General features: G+C 40.0%; 4 protein-coding genes across 9 annotated transcripts; 2 read left to right on the top strand and 2 right to left on the bottom strand.

The window, feature by feature from the left end:
* Positions 1-1,238: 1,238 nt before the first annotated feature.
* Positions 1,239-7,064, bottom strand: LOC145969202 (ubiquitin-protein ligase E3C). Its single transcript, XM_083095123.1, has 6 exons — positions 6,469-7,064; positions 5,695-6,152; positions 4,903-5,441; positions 3,859-4,667; positions 2,371-3,639; positions 1,239-1,965 (listed from the first exon to the last, which is right to left on the bottom strand). The coding sequence occupies exons 2-6, from the start codon at positions 6,108-6,110 to the stop codon at positions 1,798-1,800; spliced, it is 3,201 nt and encodes a 1,066-aa protein (XP_082951249.1). The 5' UTR covers positions 6,111-6,152; positions 6,469-7,064; the 3' UTR covers positions 1,239-1,797.
* Positions 7,065-7,470: 406 nt separating this feature from the next.
* LOC145969201 (uncharacterized) lies at positions 7,471-16,290 on the top strand. 5 transcript variants are annotated; one of them, XM_083095118.1, is made up of 6 exons: positions 7,471-7,743; positions 8,564-8,747; positions 8,864-9,060; positions 12,422-12,631; positions 12,825-13,828; positions 13,998-16,290. In XM_083095118.1, the coding sequence occupies exons 1-6, from the start codon at positions 7,518-7,520 to the stop codon at positions 15,273-15,275; spliced, it is 3,099 nt and encodes a 1,032-aa protein (XP_082951244.1). In that variant the 5' UTR covers positions 7,471-7,517; the 3' UTR covers positions 15,276-16,290. The 5 variants fall into 5 exon arrangements, with proteins under 5 accessions (XP_082951244.1, XP_082951246.1, XP_082951245.1 ...); XM_083095119.1 differs by having other exon boundaries at positions 7,481-7,712; positions 8,667-8,747; XM_083095120.1 differs by lacking the exon at positions 8,564-8,747 and having other exon boundaries at positions 7,480-7,712.
* Positions 9,392-11,987, bottom strand: LOC145969203 (carbohydrate sulfotransferase 14). Its single transcript, XM_083095125.1, has 4 exons — positions 11,529-11,987; positions 11,103-11,413; positions 10,626-10,812; positions 9,392-9,979 (listed from the first exon to the last, which is right to left on the bottom strand). Exons 1-4 carry the CDS (start codon positions 11,670-11,672, stop codon positions 9,470-9,472), a joined length of 1,152 nt encoding a protein of 383 aa, XP_082951251.1. The 5' UTR covers positions 11,673-11,987; the 3' UTR covers positions 9,392-9,469.
* A 72-nt stretch (positions 16,291-16,362) lies between the features above and the next one.
* Med1 (Mediator complex subunit 1) lies at positions 16,363-24,708 on the top strand. 2 transcript variants are annotated; one of them, XM_083095117.1, is made up of 8 exons: positions 16,363-16,752; positions 17,072-17,217; positions 17,286-17,419; positions 17,927-18,065; positions 18,144-18,363; positions 18,517-18,742; positions 18,941-19,172; positions 19,630-24,708. In XM_083095117.1, the coding sequence occupies exons 1-8, from the start codon at positions 16,722-16,724 to the stop codon at positions 24,448-24,450; spliced, it is 5,949 nt and encodes a 1,982-aa protein (XP_082951243.1). In that variant the 5' UTR covers positions 16,363-16,721; the 3' UTR covers positions 24,451-24,708. The 2 variants fall into 2 exon arrangements, with proteins under 2 accessions (XP_082951243.1, XP_082951242.1); XM_083095116.1 differs by having other exon boundaries at positions 16,363-16,761.
* Positions 24,709-24,829: the final 121 nt, after the last annotated feature.

Genomic DNA, 24,829 nt, shown 5'->3' with positions numbered 1-24,829 from the left:
GTTTTACATATTTTTGAGATCACATTTTTTCTCTTTCTCTTAAAATTTACAATTAAATTAAGAGATCATAAAATAAATTAGATGAATTTAAAAATTAAAAAAGATACATAATATAATATAATATTTCTGTATTATTTTAAAATGAGATTAGTATTGTAAAATATGACGCTCTTGAAAAAGTTTCAAAGAAAAACACAGATAACATAAGCATGCAAACTTTGCGTGGTTTCTTATTTTTTAATGATTATGATAATATTGAGGAAATAAAAGCTTAAACTATTTTAAATGCGTTTTCTCTAGATTTACATCTACAAACTTTTTAGATTATAGGTTTAGATTATTTCTCACATAAAACACAAATTTATATTATTAGAAAAAAATCGGCATAAATTATGTAATCGTTGTTTGGAAAAGATATTGCATGCTCGATAATTTTATCTTCTTCGAAACACAGTTTTAAAGACAGTTTCAGTCAGTAGTTTTTTATTTATCTCGTTTTAAAAGTAATAAAGTGTGTCAAGAAATATTATTACATAAAAATTTATCAATTTTTGAAGGACAAATTCAAAAAAGTATTTTAAATTCGTAAATTCGTAAAAGTATTTTAAAGTCGTACAAATATTACTTTGGAAAATTTATATGATACATTAAATATGATATCTATTCACAAAGAGTTTCTTTATTTTATAAACTGTTTAGAAATGAGCGTTTTAATGAAAATAATGCAATTTCCGAATAAATTGATATAAATTGAAAATTCGAAATCCTAAAAAAGATATGATGATTCATAATATATATTTAAATCCTTATGAATACACACGTACAGAATGAAAGTTTATTATAGTTTATTAGAGTTTGTTGGAATAGTAATCCTTCGTTTATCCTGGCAAAGTTTATCTGTTTCTGAAAGGCAATGAAACAGTCCTTGTTCGGTAATATTCGCGATTGCAATAACGAGATAATTGAAAATTAAATTTTAACATTTCTCCGAGATATTCTCTTTTTAGTGCAATTACTTAATTGGAGATTCATTTACTAATAGTCATTAGTCGCTATTTAACAATTCTTATTTAAATAATTTTTTTAAAAATTTGCAAAAGCGAATGTGAATAACATCTTAAGAAAAGTAATGTTAAAATTAGTTTCAAATTTTAAATCGATACATCATAAGAGAGTAAAATAATAAATTAATATAATCATGTATATATCCAACATATTTTTTTCAATAATATATATGCTTTTGTCCAACGCTTTGAAATATTTTATTTACACAGACTTAACAATATATATCTCATAAATACGTACATCTATTCTCTCGCGTACATTTGAAATAAAGTAGCACAGTCGTTGTTTTGGACACATCACACACATGAGAAATATTATATATAAAATAATAAAAATATACATAATTTACAATTATAGGCCAAAGGTGGTAGGAAAAGTTAAAACCGAACAAAATATCCTTATGCGCCCGAACATATATTTTGCTTTTTTTCTCGTTTCTTCTTTATAAACATTGCGGTTGCATCAAAGTGATGAAGGTAATGATCTCCGGTAGGTAGATACTATAGCTTAGTAATTGGCCCCTTCTGTTAATATTACTATCTTCGGCGCGTTTCTCTCCGAAGAATCTGCGCACAGAGTCTTGACGCTATTCCACGGAGATATGCAAAATGATATCTCTACGGCTCCTCCTTTTCATACGCAGTATATTTGTTTAATTACACATTGTATTTACATTGGGTAACATTGTATTACTGGGTCAGAGAGTTGTTGGAAGTCAAGGTTTAGAGGTTTCTAACTGAGTTCGAAACCTGCACCTGCTTGTATCGCATATAGAAGTTTCTCGCGCAGGATCTTCTCATCCGGAAATTCGGGAAGTTTCAGCAGATTCATACAGGTACTCGAGGTCGGCAAACGGTCCATACTACCGGCGTGCTGAATGCAAAACGGCGGATCGAGTTCCTGTAATGGAAATGACAAGTTTCAATGAGAAGTCGGTCGAAAATCATAATAAATACTCTATTTCTTTTAGTATATACGAATATTAATATATAATTGTATAATAATTTATAAAATATTAATATATAATTGTATAATTAATTAATAAAATAATTAATAAATAAAATATTAATATATAATTGTATAATAATTTATAAATATTATAAAAATATTTATAAATAAAAATAAAAAATGAAATAAATAAAAAAAAGATTTGTATAATTTTGAATTGTAATAATGTTAAAATGTAATGATGTTAAAGATGTTTAGCACGTTGAAAATACATTTGAAAATTTTAATAATTATAAATTATTATTGTATTTCAATAACATAATAATGTAATGTAATCTATGCTTATGAAATATATACTTTAAATCCTAGGAGAGGAGGGCGGCTGCAACTGGTGACGAATTTCAGTAGCTGGCCTTTCTGCTGATCGTTAAATTCGCTGACGACCTTCCAGAAGGCAGTAATGGTCGGGTGATCTGCCGCGTATCCACCAGTGTAGTTTGTGTGTAGCTTTAAATCGTTGACGTCTACGGGAATTTGCGCGCCTGATATCAATACTTGCAGTTCCTTGTTGTTGAACATCTGCAGCCAATCGAGAGGGACTACGCTGCCTATTCCCTGCTTGAACGCATAGCATTGTGCACGAATCTGTTTGTTCAGCTTGTAATCGGCCATCAAATGGATGTATTCGATGCGATTGTGATTCGTTACTGGGATATTTGCGCCGCTTGGTTTCAATTCGTCAACTCGTCTCTCGCCTAGTTCATCGCTGAGTACGGTAAAGTCCAAATTGAGATCCGCCACATCGCCCATGTAGCTCTTTAGATAAAGTAGATTGCGATACATAATGGGATCGAGAGAGGCGAGATGATGCACGTCCACGTCGGACTGACGGCCGACAATCTTGGACAGAAAAAACTCGGCGAATGGCAATTCGACCAATAGATTCTCGTATAACGCTTTCCCCAAAATTCTGCCAATGAAGTAGTAATGTTTCGGAAAATCATCCACCAGTAAGTGCACCGTGGGATTCGGATACAGCATGTTATCCTTGGTGAGCTTGAAAAAGCCGCGATTGGGATCGAAGCTAGTCTTTAATAGCTCCGACAGGAACTCTCTAAACAGACCGCCACCGTCAACGCCGGCTTCCTCTAATCCCGCGGTGTTAACCAACTGCACTCGCATTTTTAGCCGTAATTCCGGTTCGTTCTCGCGCGACAATTTCTCGAAGGCGTCCTCGTAAAGATAGTTTCGCCTCACGGAGATTTGTATCGATGGACCCTGCATGAAGTGTGTGAGCTCGCCCTGCTGTTCCGCTTTGTCCTTGTAGATCAATGATTGGAATACAACCACGCGATTGTTGAATGGCACTACGAACGGTATCTCCCGCAACAATGTCAGCGTTCGCACTTCTGTCGCTGATAGAGGCGGTCCCTCCTCGAATTCCTCTCTCGTAAATGCCCTTAAGCTCTGAAAGGGTACATATCCGCGAAGTCGGCGTCTACGGAACGCGAAATCTTGTGGCTTGTCGATAGGAATGACGACGTTGGATGCGATCCAGTGATTTGCCGGACAGAACTGCCGCCTGAGATCGCGTGTGTGTAATTGACGTAGAAGACCCACCATGACCTTTAATGAAATTTACAAAAATATCTTATTTTTAATCATTAATTATTCAAATATTATAAGAGCCTGGACACACATTTTTTATTGATAAAAAAATTAATGCAAATTAATCGAAGAATTTGTCGTTAAAGATGTAATAGAGAAAGATTAAAAAACACTATAAAACTTTAAATAAGTTAAAATCTTAAAAGTTTCAAATTAATCAAGAATATTACGAAAGACCTTGAAGAGATGAGTCCAGATTTGCGTGTCGTGTCGGCCCTGAACGGTGGACGTGGGTCCTAGAACGGCATTTTTGTAATCGTCTCGCACTGTGGGCCGAGTATCGGGAAACGCGAGCTCTACCAGACCTAGGCAAACGCCCTTTAGATGACCAGACAATACTGCCAGCTCCGCAATAGTGAACGGCATGGCATGCTGTTGCCGATTGTTGGGCGTTTGTTCCGCGGAGTTGTTCTGTTCGAGGAAGAATTCGGTGTCGTGCAATGTTGCGATTAGCAGACTGAAGAGCGAGCAAAAAACCGCCAATAGAGGGACTATTCTCTCGGTATCTTCCGCGGAGAGAGCGATTCCACGCGATATAATCTGCAACAAAGGCGTAGCGGCAGCACCACTGCCGCCAAACAATGATGTTTGACGGATCGACGTTAGGTTCGTCCACAAGTGTTTGAGGAACATCGGCTTGAAGGCGAGCATGTAAAGAAGCTTGTACTTGTGAACAGCCAACTTGTTAGTGATGAGTAGGTGGTGGCATAATCGACAAAGCGGTTGCAACAACGCGGCAGGATCCGATTGGCTATGTTCGATCGTCGACAGTATACAATTCACGCGCTGCTGCTCGTTTAACATCTCGACGCACTTTCGCAAAATGTCAGCTTGCTCTTGATCGGTCATGTTCCCGTCGGATTCGTTGTCCGAGTCGTTGTCGGCTTGCTGTTCCGAGACATTTTGCTCTACCATGACAATGGTCGAGCTCAGAGATGCGAGCACTTGCAGATAGTTCGTCAGCGCGTCTTCAGATTTGCACCATGCTACAAAAAAAAATATGACATGAGCAGCAGTTTGATTAATTTTTGCATTAATTTGCAAAATTAGTTTGATTAGAAAATTATTATATTACATATGTATAAGAAAAATTGAAAGAATGAAAAATATAATATAATCCCTTAATAACTTAATTTTATAGAAAAAAAGAAAAGTTTTGAGCAACATGCTTCGTCTATATCTTTATGATTTAAGTTAGGCACTAATAAGTAAAATACTTACCGAATTGATTAAAGGAATCTAATGATAGAATGCAGTAAAGTAAATTTATTGTAGGTTCCAGCTGGAATCGATTGACACAGGCAATCAATTGGACATATGGGAAGTCCTTGAATTCCGCCAATGCTGGCACAATGAACATGCGAACTGGATCAGACAATCTGGGAGAAAATATACTCTTGCATAGCTCCCGAAGTACAAGCGTGGAAAAGTCCTCTTTGCGATCCACATAAGAGATTAAATCCAACGGGCGTTTAATCATATCAAGTAGACATTTGGAAATCGGCGTGGGCGCGACCGATGTTGCTTCTACCATTAACGGTACTTTTGCATCCAATAGCTTTCTCAACTGTTCAAAGTAGTTATGTTGGATCAGGTAAACAAATATACTCTCCAGATGCCAGTAACTATTCTCTCGTAAGAATTTCTCCGTGTCCTCTCGTGTGGTAAATACCTCCAGGACACGTAACGGTATTGCCAAGGAATATGCTCCATCTGGTAACGTTTCTGTGTTGTATCGCATACACATGCGAAGAATCCATCTATATTGAATATATGTATTATTTATCATCTACTCCTATCTAATATTTTTTTATTTTATATTAATGTATTTAAATTTACTTATTTATAAATCATACAATATGTATATATGTATAATAATACACACTGTTATTTACTAAATTATTATTTTTTAATTATTTTAATGCAATAAGTTTTTAACTTTTAATAACTATAAATCTAATCTTTCTATTTAATAACTGTTTTATGATTCTTAGCTTTATATTGATATCTTACCGCAATCTCCACAACCATTGCGATGAACTTAAAGATTTCAATTTGATATCTCTCTGATGTTTAAGAAAATGCTGAAGAACCCATATAAGTCTATTGGCATCCAAAATATGATTATAAAAGAACAATAGTTTTCTCAAATAGGGCACTAACTCGTCCAGACTCAAGTTTCTACGTCCTGCCATCTGTTGTGCCTCATCAAACTCCTTTCTCTTTTGCGCACATGTCAATCTCCTGATGACAAAGCTACGCACGTGCGCCTGTATTTTTAATGCCGCATCATGCTTCTTGCGCTGCTGCTCTCTCTTCAATCTCTCCAACTGTGCATGTTGCAAGAGGACAGTCCTCTCATCTCGTCTGCTAGCACCTGCCAGATTCTGTTGTGGCTTGCGCCTGTAATCTCCCTCGAAGCTATACATGCTGATACATGATCAGGTGCCCAACACTTGTATTCTAATTCTCTGAAATATATGTTTGATATTTTATTATATTTTATATATATTTAATATATTATTATATTTCTAATATAATGTATGCATTTTGTGGATAACTTATCAAGTAAAAATTATGCATTTAATAACGTTATAATTTTTTAAAAGTAATAATTTTTATTTCAGATATATATAATTTTTTTTCGTATATTGCAATAAATATTAATCATGTATTGCATGGAAAGATAGTATTATATATTTCAATGTTATTCTATTCGTTTGTTGCAAATTTACAAGTGGTTCATTGCATGCACAAAAAATTATATTTCTTATATTTAAAACTTACTTTTGATAGAGATGAACATGCAAAACACTTGTGTAATAACTATAGAAGTAAGTAAACTTTCATTCCCTCGGAGCGAATTAATGGAACGTCTCTCGTATAATTAACGTTATTATATTCTTCCTTCTAGAGGCTATCTCTTTGAAAAACACTTGTAAGGGCAAAGGTATGTCCTCGATATTCAAACTTGGGCTCCTTGTCAAAGGTTAAACTTGATCGAACCTTCTCGATCAAACATCGATTAACGGACACTTCGTCGATGAAATCCCCTTAGACTCGGATTCATCGCAAGGACGATGCCAGAGACAATAATGACTCTCATGGATCGCGCGTACAGTTTTTACACGCGTACAACGTCTAGTCATCGAGGCTCGCCATGTTTTTCGGTACCTCGCCGAAAAGCAATGCCGTCTCTCTGATGCCTCCTCGTAACGTGGACCACGTACGACTCTCGAACTCGTCTACCGCGGCTTCCCCGAGGACTCGAGGCCTCGCGGCCCTCCAGGCCCTCCGACAGGAACACTCTCGTGTCCTCCGATTGAAGCACTCTTTTGACAGGTGCAACGCGCGTCGTCGTGTTTGAGGCACCGGGCTCCCCGTGGAAAACCCCGGGATACCCGACATCGCGCTACGTCCCTGTCACGTTCCAGGTTGGCCAATCTCGAAACAAGCTCGGCGACGTGAGCCAATCAGCGTCCGGCGTCTCGCGCATGCGCGGCGTCTCGCACATACCCGGCGCCTCGCGCATGCGCCGCGTCTCGCGCATGCGCCGCGTCAGCGAAGCATCGGCTTGCGCTTCTCACTTGGCGCAGTTTCTAAAGAATTACTCGAATTTTTCTTCGCATATTGCGCTTAAAATTGAAGCGGTAGTCGAAGAATTAGTATCCAACGCTCTCTTCGTCCTGACTTGTCCCGATCGATCCGACGCGTCCTTCCCGTCGAAATTCTCGCGTTTCGCGCGTTACGTCGCTGGCGCGCATGCGCGAGGGGAAGCGGCGGCGGTGGCTCGAATCGGGCGCGAATTCGAGTGCGTCTCGCGCCGGGCGACGAGGATGCGGGAAGGCGGGAAGATGGCGGCGGTGGAGTCGAACAGGGCGAGATCCGCCGACGTTCTGTGCGGCGAGGACGCGATGACGACGACGACGACGCCGACGACGGCGACGGAGAGGGCGGACGCGGCCGCGCCGCGACGCCGCCTCGAGCGTTACCGATTCCGCATCGTCGACCTGCTGTACTACGCGCTTTCGGTCAGTTTCTTTTTCGCGGACGTAGCAACAGGTGAACAAAGAGTGCTCTCCCCCAACTCACGCGTGTAATACGCATGCACCGGGTGTCCCGCGATTTCGCGAACTCGATGACAAGTGTCAGGCTTTCGGGCTGACAGAGGATATCTCGAGTCGAACGACAAAGTTAATCTCCTCGATTAACTCGGCGTGAATTTTATTAATTATTAAGTTAATTTCCGAAAATTTTAAGTTGAATCTTAGTTGCAAGAGAGATGCGTAACGTTGACAATTGTAAATATTTTCGCGATAAGTATTAATCTTCTCGATCTTCCTGTGGTTGCTTGATCATAGATTTTCGCGTTAGAATTAAAAATTCGCGAATTACGGGACACCCTGTATGTGCTTATATCAGCTTTAAATTGTTTGTTTACTTTAACGATGCTAATTAAAAGTATCATCGCAATTACAATGTTTTTTTTCTTTTTTTAAAGAACTTATAGTAATCTTTTTTTTTAAGTTCCATATTTATATTATATTTGTAAAATAAAAAGAAAATATTGAATATAGACATGATAAAAATATGGATTTATATTTCAATTTATATTTCAAAGTTTATCTTAAAATGTACTAATAAAAACAATAAAATAAAAAATGATTATAAAAATGCTGGGTGCATTTATGATAACTTTTATTAGCATTGTTGTAATGTTTTTTTTTAATACTAACATCATTTGACATTTGTCATATGATGATAATATGTTTACAATAAGTCTTGTATACTCAAAGCATGCGATTGTTGAAATTTGCATTAGTGGGAAAAGCTTTTGTCTTTGTACAGTGAACACTTTGTAAGATATTTTTCGCACACACAGACATCGTTGTATGTGTGGAATACCTTTTGCAAGGCCACTCAGCGTGGGGATGCTTTGCAATGGGTTTCACCATCTTACCCGCTTGTGTTACTCAACTATTTAGTTTGAGATGGCATCACAGCGACGGTTCCCTGCGGACTGTTCACTGGTTATTGCACTTCTTACTACTCGGCTTTTTGCACAGGTACTTGATATTTATGTTCTTGCACAATCTCTTCAGCCAGATTGTCAGCGAGTTTTGTAAATATAATTATTTATCAATAAGTCAACTATTTCATCCATTTATATATTTGTTTTCAGGCACTTGACGTTGCTTTACACCGCAATGCACTCTTTGAGGAATAAGTCGAGCTTCAGCAAAGACAAGAATTGGGTGTATCGACAAGAAAGCGATATTTGTATGTTGCATTTGTTTGAATCATTTATGGGAGCTACGCCACAGTTGATACTACAGTTGTACATTATTGCAACATTACACCATGCTCCATTTTGGACGAGTAAGTATTATGTATCACATTCTTTGATGTTTTTAAATATTATTTTATTCTTATACTTTTGTATATAATGTATATATGGCAAACATACATATATCCATCTTACTTTTTGGCTGCACCTTTTAAAATTGTTGACAATATTTCTTTCTTCTTTTATTCTGCTTTGCCTGAACATGTGTTTATTTATTTTGAAAAATTTAAGATAAAAAAGATTGTATATATGTACATTTTTATTTATATTTAAATATATACACAAATACTCTTCTAAGAATAAGAATATTTAAGGAAAATAATTTACAAAGACCACATGTCATATTATATTTGAGAGATAAAATTTCCGCAAATTTTAATATATTTATTTGACACGTCACATAATAATTATAACAGCTGCCTATACAAAATGAAACAAGTGTTATACAAACGAATAGTTGAATAATTTATAATCGTTCTCGTAGATTTTGTAAATCTGATCGAGAAGCGACCGCGGTATCCCCGTGATGTATTGGTCGAGTGTTTTCTTAGTGGTTGCGCCGTGAGGGTTGATGTTTCCCGGATGTTTCACTTCGTAGAGATAATTGCTCAGTTTGGTATCCTGGATGAGAAAGTTTTGATCGCGATCCAGGGTCTCGACTTTCAGTATGTAGTCGTAGTGAAGCGCGCATGGTTCGCAGGTGCGATAATACGGCGCCCAGTGCTCGTCAAAGTACTTCTCGTGGGCTATAAATCGCAAAAATTCCGCGAACGTTGGCTCTAATCTCGTTGCGTTGCCGTCAGACTGACGATATTTGAGCGCGATGCGTCGTCCGAAACGTTTGTAATAATATTCGCGGCCCTGCATATGCTCCAATTTGTCCCTATACGCGGATAACAGACGTTCCAATGGATGTCGCACGATCAGGAATCTCTTAGTTTTGCTCAACTTCTGAAAATTGAACGTGAATTCACGAATTTTAAATTTGTCGATTACATTTTGTTCACTTAATCATTTATAGGAGTTTATATTTTATTCTCTTATCATATAAAATTATTTTGTATTTATACAATTCCTCGCTATTTTTGTAAACTTATTTTATACTTAATAATTAATTCAATGATTATATGTTTACATTTTTAATATCTTTCATTATATTTTATTAATAATTTATGTTTTTACTTACATATTTAATTTATATTATTTTATATTATTTAATTTATTTATATTATTTTATTCGTATATTGAACTAAAATAATTTTTATTATATATTTTTTCATATAAAATTATTTTGTATTTATATAATTCCTCGCTATTTTTATAAACTTATTTTATACTTAATAATTAATTTAATGAATATATGTTTACATTTTTGATATTTTTCATTGCATTTTATTGATAATTTATGTTTTTACTTACACATTTATTTTATATTATTATATTATTTAATTTATTTATATTATTTTATTCATATATATTGTACTAATAATTTTTATTACATATTTTTTCCTTGTATTTTTTATGTATTATTATTTTGTATATGATTGTGATGATAATTACAGTCCTATATAAAGAATTAACAAAGTATATCTCTCACCTCATAGGTTTTATTAAGATTCGCATCGTGTCGAAACTTTTGTCTCACAATATCGCTAACTTGCATACGATTGCGTTGAATTAAATCCATAGTAAAGTCTGTCAAAGCATCTTTCAATGCGGCGAAGTAAATCATCCATGTAGAACTCGCCGCCTTGTATATAGGACACCATGATATATTGTGCTCCCTTTGAATCAAATTCTCGATTATCGTTCAATTTCTTCATATTATTATACAAAAATTTAATTATTCCTGTCCAATCTCGTCATGAATTACATGATGTATGTTTATTTTTTATATTAATATTATATATATAATTTATTTTGGGAAGTAAAAATAGAGATTTGTGTGTATAATTTAATATACATGGATTTAAATTTCCTCTTATATATAGAGGCAAAATTAAAAGTTAAAGTTTATTAAAGTAGATTTTATTTAAAAAGAATTTTATTTTTTATTGTTTCATCTTTCACTTACGTATCGATGATCATGTTGGTCAACACAGTATCTAAGCGCGATTCCTTCACCTCAATTGTCTCGCATACACGTGACATTCGGTGCCTTCTGTTATCCAACTCTCTTTTAACATTCTCCATTTGACTTTCTGACATGGTTATTCGCGGTATTATTGTATCAGATAGATATTTCGGTGTGGCATACTTCGGCGATGCGGCCGATTCTATGTTTGTCTTCGTGTACGAAGTTCGCGTTAGGTTCGCCAGTATTAATAATATAATAATGCAAATCGTTGCTAATAGTATGATCAATTTTATTACCGTGATTTGTCTCTGTAATTAATGGAATTATTTTTTCTTTATAACAACTCTTGATTTATTTTATTACTTTTTTTCATCTTTTTACTTTATTGTAGAAAAGTTGACACTCGGGACACTCTGCACGTACCTGCATCAACGAAAAGAGTCTTTTCGTGAGATGATAAGAGCCGGTCTTCAGTAATCGCGGATAAATCGTTAAATTTTCATTGCCATTCAACGTTGACACGTCGATCGTTGATTTATGTATCATCTTGGCGATCTTATGTATCATCTGTTTCGTTACATGTGTAAGATACTTGAACGCAAATTTAATCGAGCACGACTATCGAGAAACAACGTTGCCGAGAGTATGTTGTATCACTGTACCACTGATGCTGAGCTTGCCGGGAAAGTGAAGAATATCTGCGAATCCGCCGCGGAAGGACGACCTATTATCCCGCCTCTCTTCCCTCGCGTGTCCCCCGCCCCCAGGATAGATAGCGGAAAGGCGGAAAGACTCCTGACTGTTTATCGCTGACAGCTGTTATCTGTTTCTCTGGAGAACAATACGCGACGACATGAGTGCCATGAGAGGCGAGGGACTCTCGTGTCCTCTTCGGTTTTAAATATAAAGCGACGAAGCACGAAGCGAAGCGTATTCAAAAATAGAAGCCGAAAGAAAGGCAACAGTCTGTCACAATCAAAAAAATATAATTTCTTACATTTTCTTTTTTACTTTTCTTATTTACTTGTGTCTTCTTAATATATGTTACAGTACATATATGTAATATCTACATTATAATCTTGATAAATATTAACCGACTGTAATATAATAATTTTTATACATTCTTTCTCTCTTATATATTCTTTTGACAATATTAAGGATGTTTCATTAGGTATTAGATTAGGATTCAATTTCAGATTTCGTTCTACGACGAGTTTAATATTTTTAAGTTCTATCATTTTTAATTCTATACTTATGAATTTTACATATAATACAGTATTAATATTAATATATGTGTGATGTTTTCTATTGCACAGGCGCTTCGGCTATAGCTTCCTTCTGTTCCTTGACATGGGCCGTGAATACATACATTAGGGCCATGCATAATATCAATCGCGAGCGCAGCAACGCGACCTGGGTCGCTCTCGTTCTTCAGGCTTTGTGGCGCGGTGGTATGCTGCTATCTAGAATCGGAGTTCTCGTGTTGGCTGCCGTTTTCCTTAGAGCGTGGTTTTTTTTATTTCTGGGTAAGTTTTTTCGACAGGAATAACGAGATAAAAGTTTGCATATAATCGCAATATATAAATATAATAGAAAAATATAGATAGAAAATGGTAAATGTAAAATAATTATGATATTTATAGAGTTTGTTGTGTAAATTGAGACATACATTGAGCTGATAAATGTTTTATTGTGAAAAAAACTTATTACATCTTCCAGGCCTGCATTGGTTATTTATGACCATCTGGGTGATCCTGCAGAAGACAGAGTTTTGTCCAACCATGTGGGAAGAGCGCATCTACAATTGCATCATCGGGCTGATCTACTGCTTAGATTTTTTCAACTTGCGCGAAGGTCGATCACGTTACCGTGTACTTGTCTTTTATACGGTGATCGTGGCACAGAACTTGATCCTCCTGACTATGTATGCGTTGCATTTTAAGGATACGATCGCAAACAATACGATGATCGCGATAGCATCTGTGATAATCGGCGGTATGCTCGTCGGCTTGACGAGCATGTCATTATACTACGGCAAATTTCATCCATCCAAGATGATGACGACGAACGGCGTTTCCCGAAATATCAACGAGCATTCGCATGCTACGAATACTGTCAAAACCGAGACTCCCAGCAAATCCTTCAAGCTATTCCATCGCGGCTCTCTGGTGTCATTACACCACTCCATCGACATTTCGCCGAGGACAGAGGAAGGAGAGGTAGCCACTGACAAGCAGTCCCTATTGACGAATATCGCGCAAATTTCCGATTGCGCGGAGGAGGGCATCGTGAATCGCAACTACAATTCGGAGAACGAATCCAATGCGAGCGTCGTGCGCGTTTCTACCGAGTGCGAGAGGTCGCACAGTCGCATTGGCGGCAAGCACAAGGAGGAGATTGCGTCGAACGATAATCCGGACAATGCACTCACCGGTAGCTCGGCACCCCTATACCCGGGCTTGCTGGATATCGACTCATCCCGTAAACGTCACGGCATTTACGAGCATGATATTACGCCGCAATTGGATTGGCACGCACCGGATATATTAAACATTGACCTTCTTGACCAGCTTAGTAAGCTCGACAACTCCGAGCGGAATAATTCTCTGTCGTTCAATTCCTGCTCCAGCAAAGTGATCGGTGCATTGGACGTTATCAAGAATAGAGGAAAATTGACAACTCCGACGCCGTTGGAGAGTAGCAGAATATTTGATATAGAAAAGGTAATTTTAAGAATTGCACCAACAATTCTTTTTCACTTATATTACATGTTATTTTTATTTATTATATTTAAATGTTTGTTGATATATTTATTATATTTGTATTTATTAATTGTATATTACTATGATGCAAATTATATTAATTTTTTCGTATACATTGTTTTTCCAATAGCAACAGCGCGACGAGACAATGAGCTGCGTGACATCAATCCATGACTACGAGAATGTATGTCCACTGGGGATCGCTCGACCACCATGGTGTATACGCAGCTGGAAAGGCTACACGGACATCGAGACGTACATTCACGATGACAGTGTGGTACGTGACCGACGACGGGACACATTGACGAGTACGACCGGCACAACGTACAGCTCGGAATATTCCGATGGCATGATTTCGCGAGGAACATTAAAGCAGGATGATTATGCGGATGCCTTGACTTATGATCTGGTAGAATCTAAGGAGGAATCTAAATCAGCTTATGGCGACAACGTGTTTTCCACATCCGCCGTGGACAATCAGAACGCTAGTCTGTATGTCGCCAAACCGGTAGTAATCGACGATAGAGGTGGCATGCTCGCGTTGGATACGATACTGGAAGAGCGCGACGATTCGTCGGATGAGAAGTTTCCGCACACAATAGAACCATCACGCGATTCTGCGAGCACTCTTGTAAGTACGATAGACCAGATCAGACGGTACACGGCAGAGAACTCGCCGCGACACATCTATCACATCACGGAGACTCAGTGGGAGGATTTGAATCCCAAAAACTTGATGGCGCGAGCGCGCTTCGCCCAAGTGCTATTCGACAATGATCTCAAGAACACATCGACGACGGTCGATCCGGTCGATCTTACCGCGCGAGACGTCGAGAAACGCGAAATAGATGCGATCAGAGAATTTGTCCGGTGTTGTGCGATAGAATCCATCAAGAAGACGCCTCTGATAGACGCCATTCTTTCGGATTCGCCGGTCCTTGGCAGCAGAGCGAACAAGCTGGTGCGACAGGTCACGTTTGCGGATCGTAAGGATGATTTCGACGCTAACGAGAGCGATTTGTACGTCGAGATGAGTCCCTTGGTGTCCGTCGAGAACGGCGAGAATCCATGCCAGACTCGGCTCGCCGAGAAAACTATAGAGACGGAAATCTCCGCCAAGAGAAACAATTCTACGATATCGGAGAAATCGCCAGACAAGGAGAATCTGGCTCCGATCGCGTCGAACAATAATATCAGGCGGATCAACAATATGATGTACGATAACAGTGATAGTTGTGACAGACGTGCTTGGACCATAGAAAGAGACGATAAGAATGACAAATCGTTTTGCAGCGTGCATTTCAACCTCAAGGAAAAAAGACACTTATTTCTTGAGCAGGTTCTCTCGCCGGTTCCAAAGCTCTGGAACAAGCGTATCTCTTTTCATCCGAGCACCAAAAAATTGTAGTTAACGGCTTTTCGACTCGAGCGAAACTTGTTGAACTTTCATAATCAAAAATTAACTGGAAGTTATTTTTATCGAATATTTTTATCGTTTATTAGTGAATAATTTTTTATTCGTATTTTATAAAATTGATTAGTTACTCATTTTTGTCGAGTATGAAAAATTTAATAACGAATGATTTTTGAATCTTTTATATAGTATATTTAATAATTTTGAATGGTAGCTCAGTTTTGTCTTGCTCAAGTATTATTCATTTATATTTTAAGAATTTTTTACAAGTTTTAGAAACTTTTGTAAAATAAGCTCATGAGACACGCGATAAAATTAATGTTAAATCCATCAGAAATTCAGATCAAACTATTAGATATTTTTTTTGATAAAAATGTTATATGGATTTTTTCCACGTGTATCCAGAAGTAAATCTGAAAGATGATTAAATGCAGCGGAAAGAATTAAGAACAATACACCCCATAGTACAAATATACTGCAGTATATTACGTCACTCGTTAATTAGCCACACATGTAACTTTTATCCACTTTTAAGCTGCACCGCGTTTTATCTTTATAGATGACAGAGTGAACGCGATGCTAGCGTGTGATACGCGCCGTCCTGTTATGAGATATAGCTATAGAAATATAAGTATTGCGCTTTTGCGATTTTACTTAAGTGTATATAAAAAATAACGTATCGTACATCGAGATTATTTTTGTACGCAATTTTTTTACTATGTATGTATAATAAAGACTCTGCGTAAAACGAATCATGCAAGATGCGAAATATTCATCAAATTATCGAAGAAATATCTTTTCAAGAAATTTAAGACAATTATAATTTATAAGTCGGATAAAAAACTTGACACACAAATGATTATATTTCTGATTAGTATAAATTTTATATAATTATATTTATATAATTATATTTCTATTATATTTGTATAACTATATTATTGTATAATTATATATAATTATATTATATTTTTATATAATTAAATTTTATATAAATATATTTGTAACTCGATATAGATTAAATTGTGCACGGTATGTGAAAAAAGAAATAACAGCATCCGCAGATAATACAGGAAACTACAAGACCGATAGATGCGATGATCTATCGCGCCATCTGACGGCGCGCGCGACATTAGGTTTAAGTTGAGTTACGTCAGGTTAGGTAAGGAAATTCCGCGAGCAAAGCGGAGTCGCGGAGTGCGCATCCGTTCGGAGCAGTCGCGGCGAAAACCTCGGCGAGGCTGAAGACGTAATTGTCTTATAAACGAATACGGAGAGTGAACTCGAGCTAGTCGCGTTCGCGCGACCGCTCCAATTTCGCGGATTCGTTCGCGATGACCGGGAGAGCGTCGCGCAGCGTCGTCGCGACGCCGCGATAGCGAGCGCTGTCTGAGAGGAGCGCGAACGTCGCTAGCAACATTCGTGTCAACCGTCGAGGGACACATGGATGCGACCAACGGACAGAAGTCCCACGGTGAGAAAGGTTTCTTCTTTTTTTTTTCCTCTTATCTTATCGAGAAGTCCATCTCGAGAAATAATGCTAATGTAAAATTGTCGAGCGATCATCGATCGATTATTCGTCCTGTTAAAGAAACGGAATTTCGAGAGAAGTTATATCTGCGACATAACAATGTATTTATGTTCGATGCGACACGTTTTTCCATTCGTTTCTGAATAATCTTTCGAATTACGTTCACAATTATTATCAGAAGGAAATTTGTAAATTTTTCATTATGATGTATCTTTTATGCAAAAGAAGTAAATATGTTTGATAAATTAATTTGTTCACACAGCGGGACAATCCTCCACTGGAGGAGTACCCACTTCTTCCGACAAGGGTAAGGAGTGGCAAATGGAGCTGCTGATGGAGAAATTGCGTTCCAAGGCTTCCACGTTTAAGCCTTTGGTAGAGACGGCCAAGAACATGCGTATGGCCATGGTGAGTAACTTTTGTTATTTCAACATTTCTAGAGATGCAAAATGTATATCATATTTTTTTATAAACAGGATAAGCGATTCGCGATTGACAGTATGGAGAGGAATCAGTTACAGAAATGCTTGGACACTCTACAACATTCTATCAAAGTCACTTCCTTCCAGTCCATGGTAGAGCGTCTAGAAAGTTTAGCGAGACAATTAGGGTAAATATCTATTTATTTACATAATAATATATACAAATATTTTCTTAATTATTAATCCTATCTTTTTTTTCTATAATATTAATGTTTCTTAAATTATCCTAATATATCATTTGCTATAATATTGTATAATATATTCACTTAATATGTGCTAATATATTCATTTTTGTTTTACATTTATTATGCATTTTATTGATGTTGCAAATTTTGAGTAATGTTATGTAAAATATATTTAGAGATGTTTCATTTATACAAAATATAATGTTTTAGAGAAAATGTATATAAAAATAATGTATTTTAATGATATATTTTAATAACATTAAAAGATAGTTATTTTAATAATATAGATGTTACTTAAGTCACATCAGTTTAGTTAGATTTTTTAATATCTCAATGAATTAAATAATATTAGCTTAATAGATGTAATATTTTTATTTGTTTATCATTTATATTTTTTAATAGCAATATTGTATAAATAAATTGAGCTTATACTATTATCTTATTACACAGATTAAAATTCATGATGTCTGGTCCTCCAGGCACAGAAATATTCATATCTTCTGACATGTTCTTCTTGGAAGTTTTGTTGGAGCCATCAGGACTTGTTAGAGATGTAAAAATTCATCATGAGGGAAAAAGTGAACAACAGGTGAATACAATGGACATATTATGATTTTTTTTTTTTTTACGTATTTTTATTTGATAAATTTGAAAATTATTTTCGCAGAGCTGCGAAGCACTCGCGTCGGCTTTGTCGCGAGGCGACTTTGTCGATTTCACTACGCAATTGGAAGGATTGGCGTCGATATATCAGTTGAATGCTGATAAGAAAGTAAAGTGCAAGGCATTCAGCGCTCTACAATCTCTCGAGGCTGATTTAGGTGTTTTGGCGCAACTGCAAACGTTTATGAAGGAGCCGTTCAACCTGGTTCACAAGAGTCCCGTCGGTTAGCAATCTATCATATCAATTTTTGTATAATTTATATTTCATAGGCAAAATCAAGAAAACTGTTATTTATTTATTATTTGTGCACAAGTGCATTTATGTCCATGTCTGTTCGTTTCTGTGATGCATTAATATGACTAAATCATTGAAATAGGAATTCTGGAAAGAAGAAGAGGCGGCCATCCGATGAAATTGACATATTTCGTTTCACCATATGATTTGATCGATGAAGAGAATCGAACCTATGATGCTTTGAATCCCGATGTCATCATTAAACGAAAAATCGGTCATTCAGTGACCGTTTGTATGGAAGGTTCGGTAGGTCACAAGCTACCTACATCCAGTATTATAACTGTAAATAGAAGTCCCACGGGCAAGAGGTATGTCAGATGAAATCGCACATTTCTATTATTTATTCATTTATTTATTTTTTCTTGTATTATAATAATATGTAGCAATATTTACATATTTTTTTATTTCATTTATTTCCTATACTTTTTCTTCTTCTTTATATTATTTCCTTCTTTTATTTAGTTGCGATTATAAATTCATGTTGGTTAATATTATTACCTCCCCAGTACGCCTTCATACGCTCCGTTGACCAGCACAAATTCCTCCATGTTACCTGCATGTTTCGTGCTGAAACTTGGCAAAAAAATGCCAATCTGCATGGAGTTGGTGAGAAGAATACAGAAAGTTACGGAACTCGAATGCGGTGATATCTCCGCGCCACATCCGATGCTCAGCCTGATAATACAACACGCAAGTGATGGTCAACTAGACTGTCGCAATAACAGAGGTCTGTACGTGGTAAGTAGCAAGTTTGGTAAAAATATTATTTTAAAAATGCAAATAGATGCAATAAATGGAAGTGATTGAATTTGGTAATTTCATAAAATTATTTATTTATATTTCCTACAATTTTATAAAGCTCTTGTGATTTTGTAAAATGATTAGCATTTTATGCATATTACTTTATTTAACAAAACTATTTATACTTATATAATTTTTTATATTTTATTCTATTACAAAATTATTAGCGATTTAAAAAATACTAATTAATAACTTTTACTATAACAGATAATGAGTCAATCAATCAAAGAACCTATTTCTAAACCATTTTAAATCTATAGTTTTAAGAAAATAAAATTATTTAAAATTTAAAAATTAAAAAATTTTAAACGATTAGGATATCTTTTTTTATACATCTCAATATAATTTATATTTTTAAGAGTATACATATACAATTTCGTTCTTTGACTTTCAGACCTTACCGGATCAGCAGCATTGCTATTTTATGACAGAGAACAAAAACATGGAAGGTGTGCTAGTATGCAGCATCCCATTCACGCATCCTGCGCATGTGCCGCAGATCCTCGTATACTTGCGACAGCAGGCACTATTCAATTGCCTGATTGCGAGCTGCGTACGACCTATGGCACGTCAGGATCCCGAACATACAACCATACTCGAAGTAAGCGCTCTTTCGTGGCAGCACATCAGCGTAAGCGTGGAGCACCCATATGAGGAGACGATGGCTACTGCAGAGCTGGACTTGACGGATATATCGGCGCTCAAGTGTCGGTTATATGGTGTAAGCATGACGACGAACGCGGAACAAACGTCGGATCTCAGCGGCAGGGTATTACAACGCTGTCTCAGCATACCATTGACTATGCGAATGTTACTAAAGATCTGGGAGGGTCGTTCTCTGCCCGCGGTAATGAACAATTTAACTGGTGGCAGCAGTAGCGGCAACGGAAGCTACAATCTCAATCTAGGATCCGGCGGTAAAGATCAAACCGGACAGAATGGCACCGCATCTAGCATGCCAGACTTTACGAACGGCGAGACCAAGATAAAGCAAGAACCCGGCTTGAACAATGGCAGTAATGGTTGCATGGGTGGCAGACAAACTCAACAGCAACAGCAACAATCGCATCAATTACAACAACAACAGCAACAGCAGTCTTTTTTAGATGCCGGAACGGAAAATAGTATCGGTTTTCCGTCGTATTCCGGCCAATCCGATACGACGACGATGACGATGACATTGGGCGCCGCTGGAGCGAACAATACCACCGCTTCCATGTTAAATCCATTGCAACTGGGTGCGCTGCTGGGACAAGCGAAGAACTCCCTTACGGGTAATTCGAACTCGAACGAACGCGGCAAGAAAACCCGAAAGAGGAAGACTGGTACCGATGGTATGTGGCGTAGTCCGAAACGAAAGGGCGACGGTGGAAGCGTAGATAGTGGCGCCGGTACAGAAATTTTACTGGAAAGCTCGAGTTCGGAGAATTCGACGCCACTGGGAACTCCCACGGGTGGCAGGGAGAATCTCACATCGGAAACTAGGACATCTACGCCGACCTCAGCCATCAGTTTGGCGAGTGGCATGGATTTCTCAAATTTGGATACTACCGATATACTCGGTACCGATAAAAGCGCCTCAGATTATGATCTCGACAACTCGGAGAGAGATAATGAAATCGTGGAGGTGCAACACAATAACGCGGAACAGCAGCAGCAGGAGATGGAAGAATTAACAAAGACACGCGAGTCCTCATCGACGCGCAAGTCAAAAAAGAGCCGGAGTAGCGGCGGTAGCGAGGAAAAAAAGTCGAGTCCGACGAACGTATTCGTCGACGAAACGTCGACGAATACGAATAATAGCAACAAGGGTCTCCCGGTACCACCATCAGTAAGTATCACCCCTATCTCATGCGGTAATCTGGATCAAGCGAGCGCTACCAACTATAATTCTGTATTGACGGGTATGGGTTTGGAAAGGAGGCCCGGCATTGAAATCATACCCATCACCTCTTCGCCATCGCAGACCAGTCTACCAAGTTCGATCACTATCACACCGATCACTGGACCGGCGCCCTCGCCGAAGACTGGCGGTCTGACGACAAGTGCGACGGAAGAACGTCAGCGAAGCGAACGAAAAAGCGGCGGAAAAAGTAGCGGCAGCAGTAGCAAAAGCAGCTCTGAGGATAATAACAAGAGCGGTGGAAACAAGCTGGAGAAGCGGCGGAAGCGCAAACGGGAGGACAGTCCAATGGGTCCGCCGGATAAAGTCCCATCGGGTGGCAAACAGCAGCAGGATCCGCTCTCGAAACCGGTGTCAGTGACCATCAAACCTAGCACCGAGCAATCACCGCCTAGTAGTGGCGGTCTGAGCTGCGCGTCATCGCGACCCACTTCACCCGCGGCGGTGAGAAAATTTAGCCCATCGCCGACGCATCCGAGTTCGCTAGCCACTCTTGTAGGTAAATCCAGCCCTACCCTGAAGGCAAGTCAGTCGGCGGCAGCTGTAGCAGCCTGCGGCGGCAAATCGGTGCAGAGTCCGAAGCACTCACCCGTCTATAGCAGTAGTCCGAAGCACAACACACCGAACGTGGTACCAGTGGTGCCTATGTCAGTTCCAATGTCGCTGTCTGTCTCCACGATACCCAATACGGTGCCGTCCGTCGCGGTGTCCGTGCCGGTACCGGCAAATGCAAGTCCGAAACACGGCAGTATCTCATCTCCGAAACATGGAAGTTCAGCTGCTAGCAGTGGCAAACCCAGTATGTCCGCCCTGAAGTCGGCGGCAAATTCCCCATCCAGCAAGAGCAGCAGCTCCTCCGATGCGACGGCGACTCCTTCCAAGATCAAGTCCTCCTCCTCTTCTTCGTCCTCCGGCAAGGATTCTTCCGGTCGCGGAGATAAAGAGAGACGAGCATCGTCTGTCGGCTCGTCCGGCGGCTCGGCCAGCGGTCATCAGAGTCCCAAGACTAAGTCGTCGTCATCCAGCGTGAAACTGAAGCAATTGGAGATGATTCCACCCGGCGAAGCCGCTCAGGTTTCTTCCCTGCCGTCCGCTGGCAATAGCGGCGGTAACACCCCGCCTTCTGGGCAAGGCGACGCAGCGAGTAAGTCAGCGATCGCTGCCCAGCAGGCGCGGAATCGCAAGAGCTCCCTCAATGCCGTGATCGATAAGCTGAAGAACGCGCAGCACTGCACCGAACCCGATGGCTGTGGTAACGGCAGCGGCAACGCGAAGAGCAGCGCGTCCACCAGTCTTGGCGGTAATGGGGGAATAAGCGGGCAGAAAGAGAAGAGTATCGGCGGCAGCGGTTCGTCGAGCGGTACCAAGAATGTCGTCGAGGGAGGAAAGTCCTCTTGTGTTACGAAAAATTCCGCGGATACGAAGAATCCCGAATATATGGTGAAGCACAGCTCGGACGGCATCAAAATTACCATCAACAAAACCCGCACCAAGGACTCCAAGCAGTCGACTGCTAATCAGAAATTGTCATCGTCGTCATCCTCGTCATCGGGTACGATGGCGGCCGCGACTTCATCTTCGGGCACTTCGTCGTCTTCCATGGCTTCCTCGTTATCGCTCTCGTCGTCTAGTAACGTCATTAGTGGCAGTAATGGTTCGCCGAAGACGCACACGGGACTCAAGCCCGGCGTAAACTCTGGACCAGCGTCGAAGAAGCCGCAAACGCTGCAGACTCCGCAGAAGTTGCTGCCCACAAAGATGATGCTGGCCACTGGCGGTTTGAAATCGTCCACTTCGAGCGTAATGAATACGGGCAGTGGCACTAGTATGTCGGGAGTGACCACGTCTGGGGGAAATCCTCTGTCGAAAAGCGGTTCGTCTTCCAAGACTGGTTCGCCGAAGACGGGTGGCTCCATGGCGACTGATTTGAGTCGCGGTCGCGATAAACCGAGAATCCCCAAGTCCGACAAGGGAGTATTCGCGTCGAAGAGCCTCGGCGATGCAAGGAAGTCGAGTCCGTCCGCCCTGCGCGAGGAGAGCGACAGCGAGCGCGCGTTCAAGTTACTGGCCGCGCACGCGTCTAATCTGCCGCCGAGTCTGCCGCCTCAGCTGGTGATGGAGGGTCTGATGAAGCAGCTGGACACCAAGTTTCAAATACCAAAGCTGTCGGCTCGCGCGAACGTCGCGGATGGCGCCGACAAGAAGTCATCGGACAAGCTGGCGATGCTTCCCGATTCCGCCAAACAAACTCTCGATGGTCTAAAGCAGGAATCGGGCAAGCTAGCCGGATTGTCCAATGTTCCCACGTCGAAGTCGTCGCTGCCAGACGATCAATCGAGAAGGGACCATCCGCAGACGAAGCCGGATAATTTGTCGATTGGCACCACCGCTGCAGGCGCGATGTCCCTGAATCTCATCGGAGAAAATGCCAGCGGTCTTATGCTACCCCCACAAACAGCCGTTGACTCGGATGTGCCTACGAATCTATGCATTCAACCAATGATGGACAACGATTCGTCCCGCAACGAGTCCTGCAAGGAACTCGGAATGAGGCAGACCTCGACCGGCCAGCAGTATCTCCTTGGCAAGATCGACGACGCGAGCGGCAATGGAGGCGGAATTCTATCCAAGAGTAACATCCCCGATCAACTGGCCTCGTCCGCAAAGTCTTACACGCCGAGTTCCAGCGTCTCGACCGCCTCGTCGAGCGGCAGTTCCATCGTCGCCGAGAGCTTAAATCTGAGTACCAAGTCGTTCGAGCAAATGACTCAGGTCAAGTACAACAAGATCGCCGAGGAGAAGAAGCCGCAGCAGACGACGTGCGGTGCGTCGTCCTCGTCCTCCTCGTCGTCGTCGATCTTCTCATCGTTGAGCGGCGTCGCGACGTCATCCGACGATAATCCCAACGTCGTGATGACGTCGGGATCCGACGGCAGCGGCGAACAGGAGGCGACGGCGGCGGCGGAGATGCTGCTGGACTTTTCCGCGGCGAACAAGGACCCGGTGGCCAAAGGTGGCCACGGGATCCCGTCGAGCTTGACCCACCTGACGACGATACCGGAGCGGGCGATGTCGCAGGCGGCACCGGTGGTGCGCCGCAACACGCCGCCACCCCCGCCGCCTCCGCCCCCGCCGCCGCCGCCGTTGCCGGCCCCCTTTCCACCCGCTGCCAGTCCGTCCGTCAGCGTGCACATCGTCAAGAGCCCGGCCCCGAGTCCTCGCGTCATTCCGCCCTCTCCTCATTCCTCCGCGTCGCCCTGCATCACCGACGACGAGCTCATGGACGAGGCGCTGGTCGGTATGGGTAAATGAAGTTTACTTAAGTTGTAATGAGGAGCGTGCATTCTTGCTCTCTTTCTCTCTTTCTCCCTTAAGATGTCCTCAGACGATTCGTAATTCATTGTCGAAATTCAAGACAGAATTCTATTTATAGAATTATATAGGAAACACTCGCACATGTAAAATACATGGAAATCAAAATATGTATCAAAATACATACACACATACACATATATATGTATGCATACATATATGTACACAATAAACATGTGAATAAAATTGTAAATAGAACTCTGTCTTTAATTCTGTCGTGAATTATAGATTATCTAAAGAAGCCTCCATTCCTCGCCTGTATAATAAATAATTAAATTTTAATATAAATACAGTGACAAAAAAAAATATATATATACAC

The sequence above is a fragment of the Camponotus vicinus genome, unplaced genomic scaffold (assembly GCF_025532165.1).
Source record: "Camponotus vicinus isolate PSW18456_S1 unplaced genomic scaffold, iyCamVici1.0 SCAF_3, whole genome shotgun sequence".
Classification (NCBI taxonomy): Eukaryota; Metazoa; Arthropoda; class Insecta; order Hymenoptera; family Formicidae; genus Camponotus; species Camponotus vicinus.
This window is presented reverse-complemented; position numbering and strand designations above follow the sequence as displayed.

What these genes read in the sequence shown, in the direction of transcription:
- Med1 (XM_083095116.1), top strand. Translation starts at nt 16,722, where the DNA reads ATGGATGCGACCAACGGACAGAAGTCCCACGGTGAGAAAG. An exon ending in GAAGTCCCACGGTGAGAAAG is followed by an intron (nt 16,762 to 17,071) that starts GTTTCTTCTTTT and finishes TTGTTCACACAG; the next exon opens with CGGGACAATCCTCCACTGGA. An exon ending in ATAACAGAGGTCTGTACGTG is followed by an intron (nt 19,173 to 19,629) that starts GTAAGTAGCAAG and finishes TTTGACTTTCAG; the next exon opens with ACCTTACCGGATCAGCAGCA.
- LOC145969201 (XM_083095118.1), top strand. Translation starts at nt 7,518, where the DNA reads ATGCGGGAAGGCGGGAAGATGGCGGCGGTGGAGTCGAACAGGGCGAGA. An exon ending in CCATGCTCCATTTTGGACGA is followed by an intron (nt 9,061 to 12,421) that starts GTAAGTATTATG and finishes TCTATTGCACAG; the next exon opens with GCGCTTCGGCTATAGCTTCC. An exon ending in GAATATTTGATATAGAAAAG is followed by an intron (nt 13,829 to 13,997) that starts GTAATTTTAAGA and finishes TTTTTCCAATAG; the next exon opens with CAACAGCGCGACGAGACAAT.
- LOC145969203 (XM_083095125.1), bottom strand. Translation starts at nt 11,672, where the DNA reads ATGATACATAAGATCGCCAAGATGATACATAAATCAACGATCGACGTG. An exon ending in GACTCTTTTCGTTGATGCAG is followed by an intron (nt 11,414 to 11,528) that starts GTACGTGCAGAG and finishes CATTAATTACAG; the next exon opens with AGACAAATCACGGTAATAAA. An exon ending in ATCTTAATAAAACCTATGAG is followed by an intron (nt 9,980 to 10,625) that starts GTGAGAGATATA and finishes TTCAATTTTCAG; the next exon opens with AAGTTGAGCAAAACTAAGAG.
- LOC145969202 (XM_083095123.1), bottom strand. Translation starts at nt 6,110, where the DNA reads ATGTATAGCTTCGAGGGAGATTACAGGCGCAAGCCACAACAGAATCTG. An exon ending in AGATTCCTTTAATCAATTCG is followed by an intron (nt 4,668 to 4,902) that starts GTAAGTATTTTA and finishes TTTTTTTTGTAG; the next exon opens with CATGGTGCAAATCTGAAGAC. An exon ending in CTCCTCTCCTAGGATTTAAA is followed by an intron (nt 1,966 to 2,370) that starts GTATATATTTCA and finishes TTTCCATTACAG; the next exon opens with GAACTCGATCCGCCGTTTTG.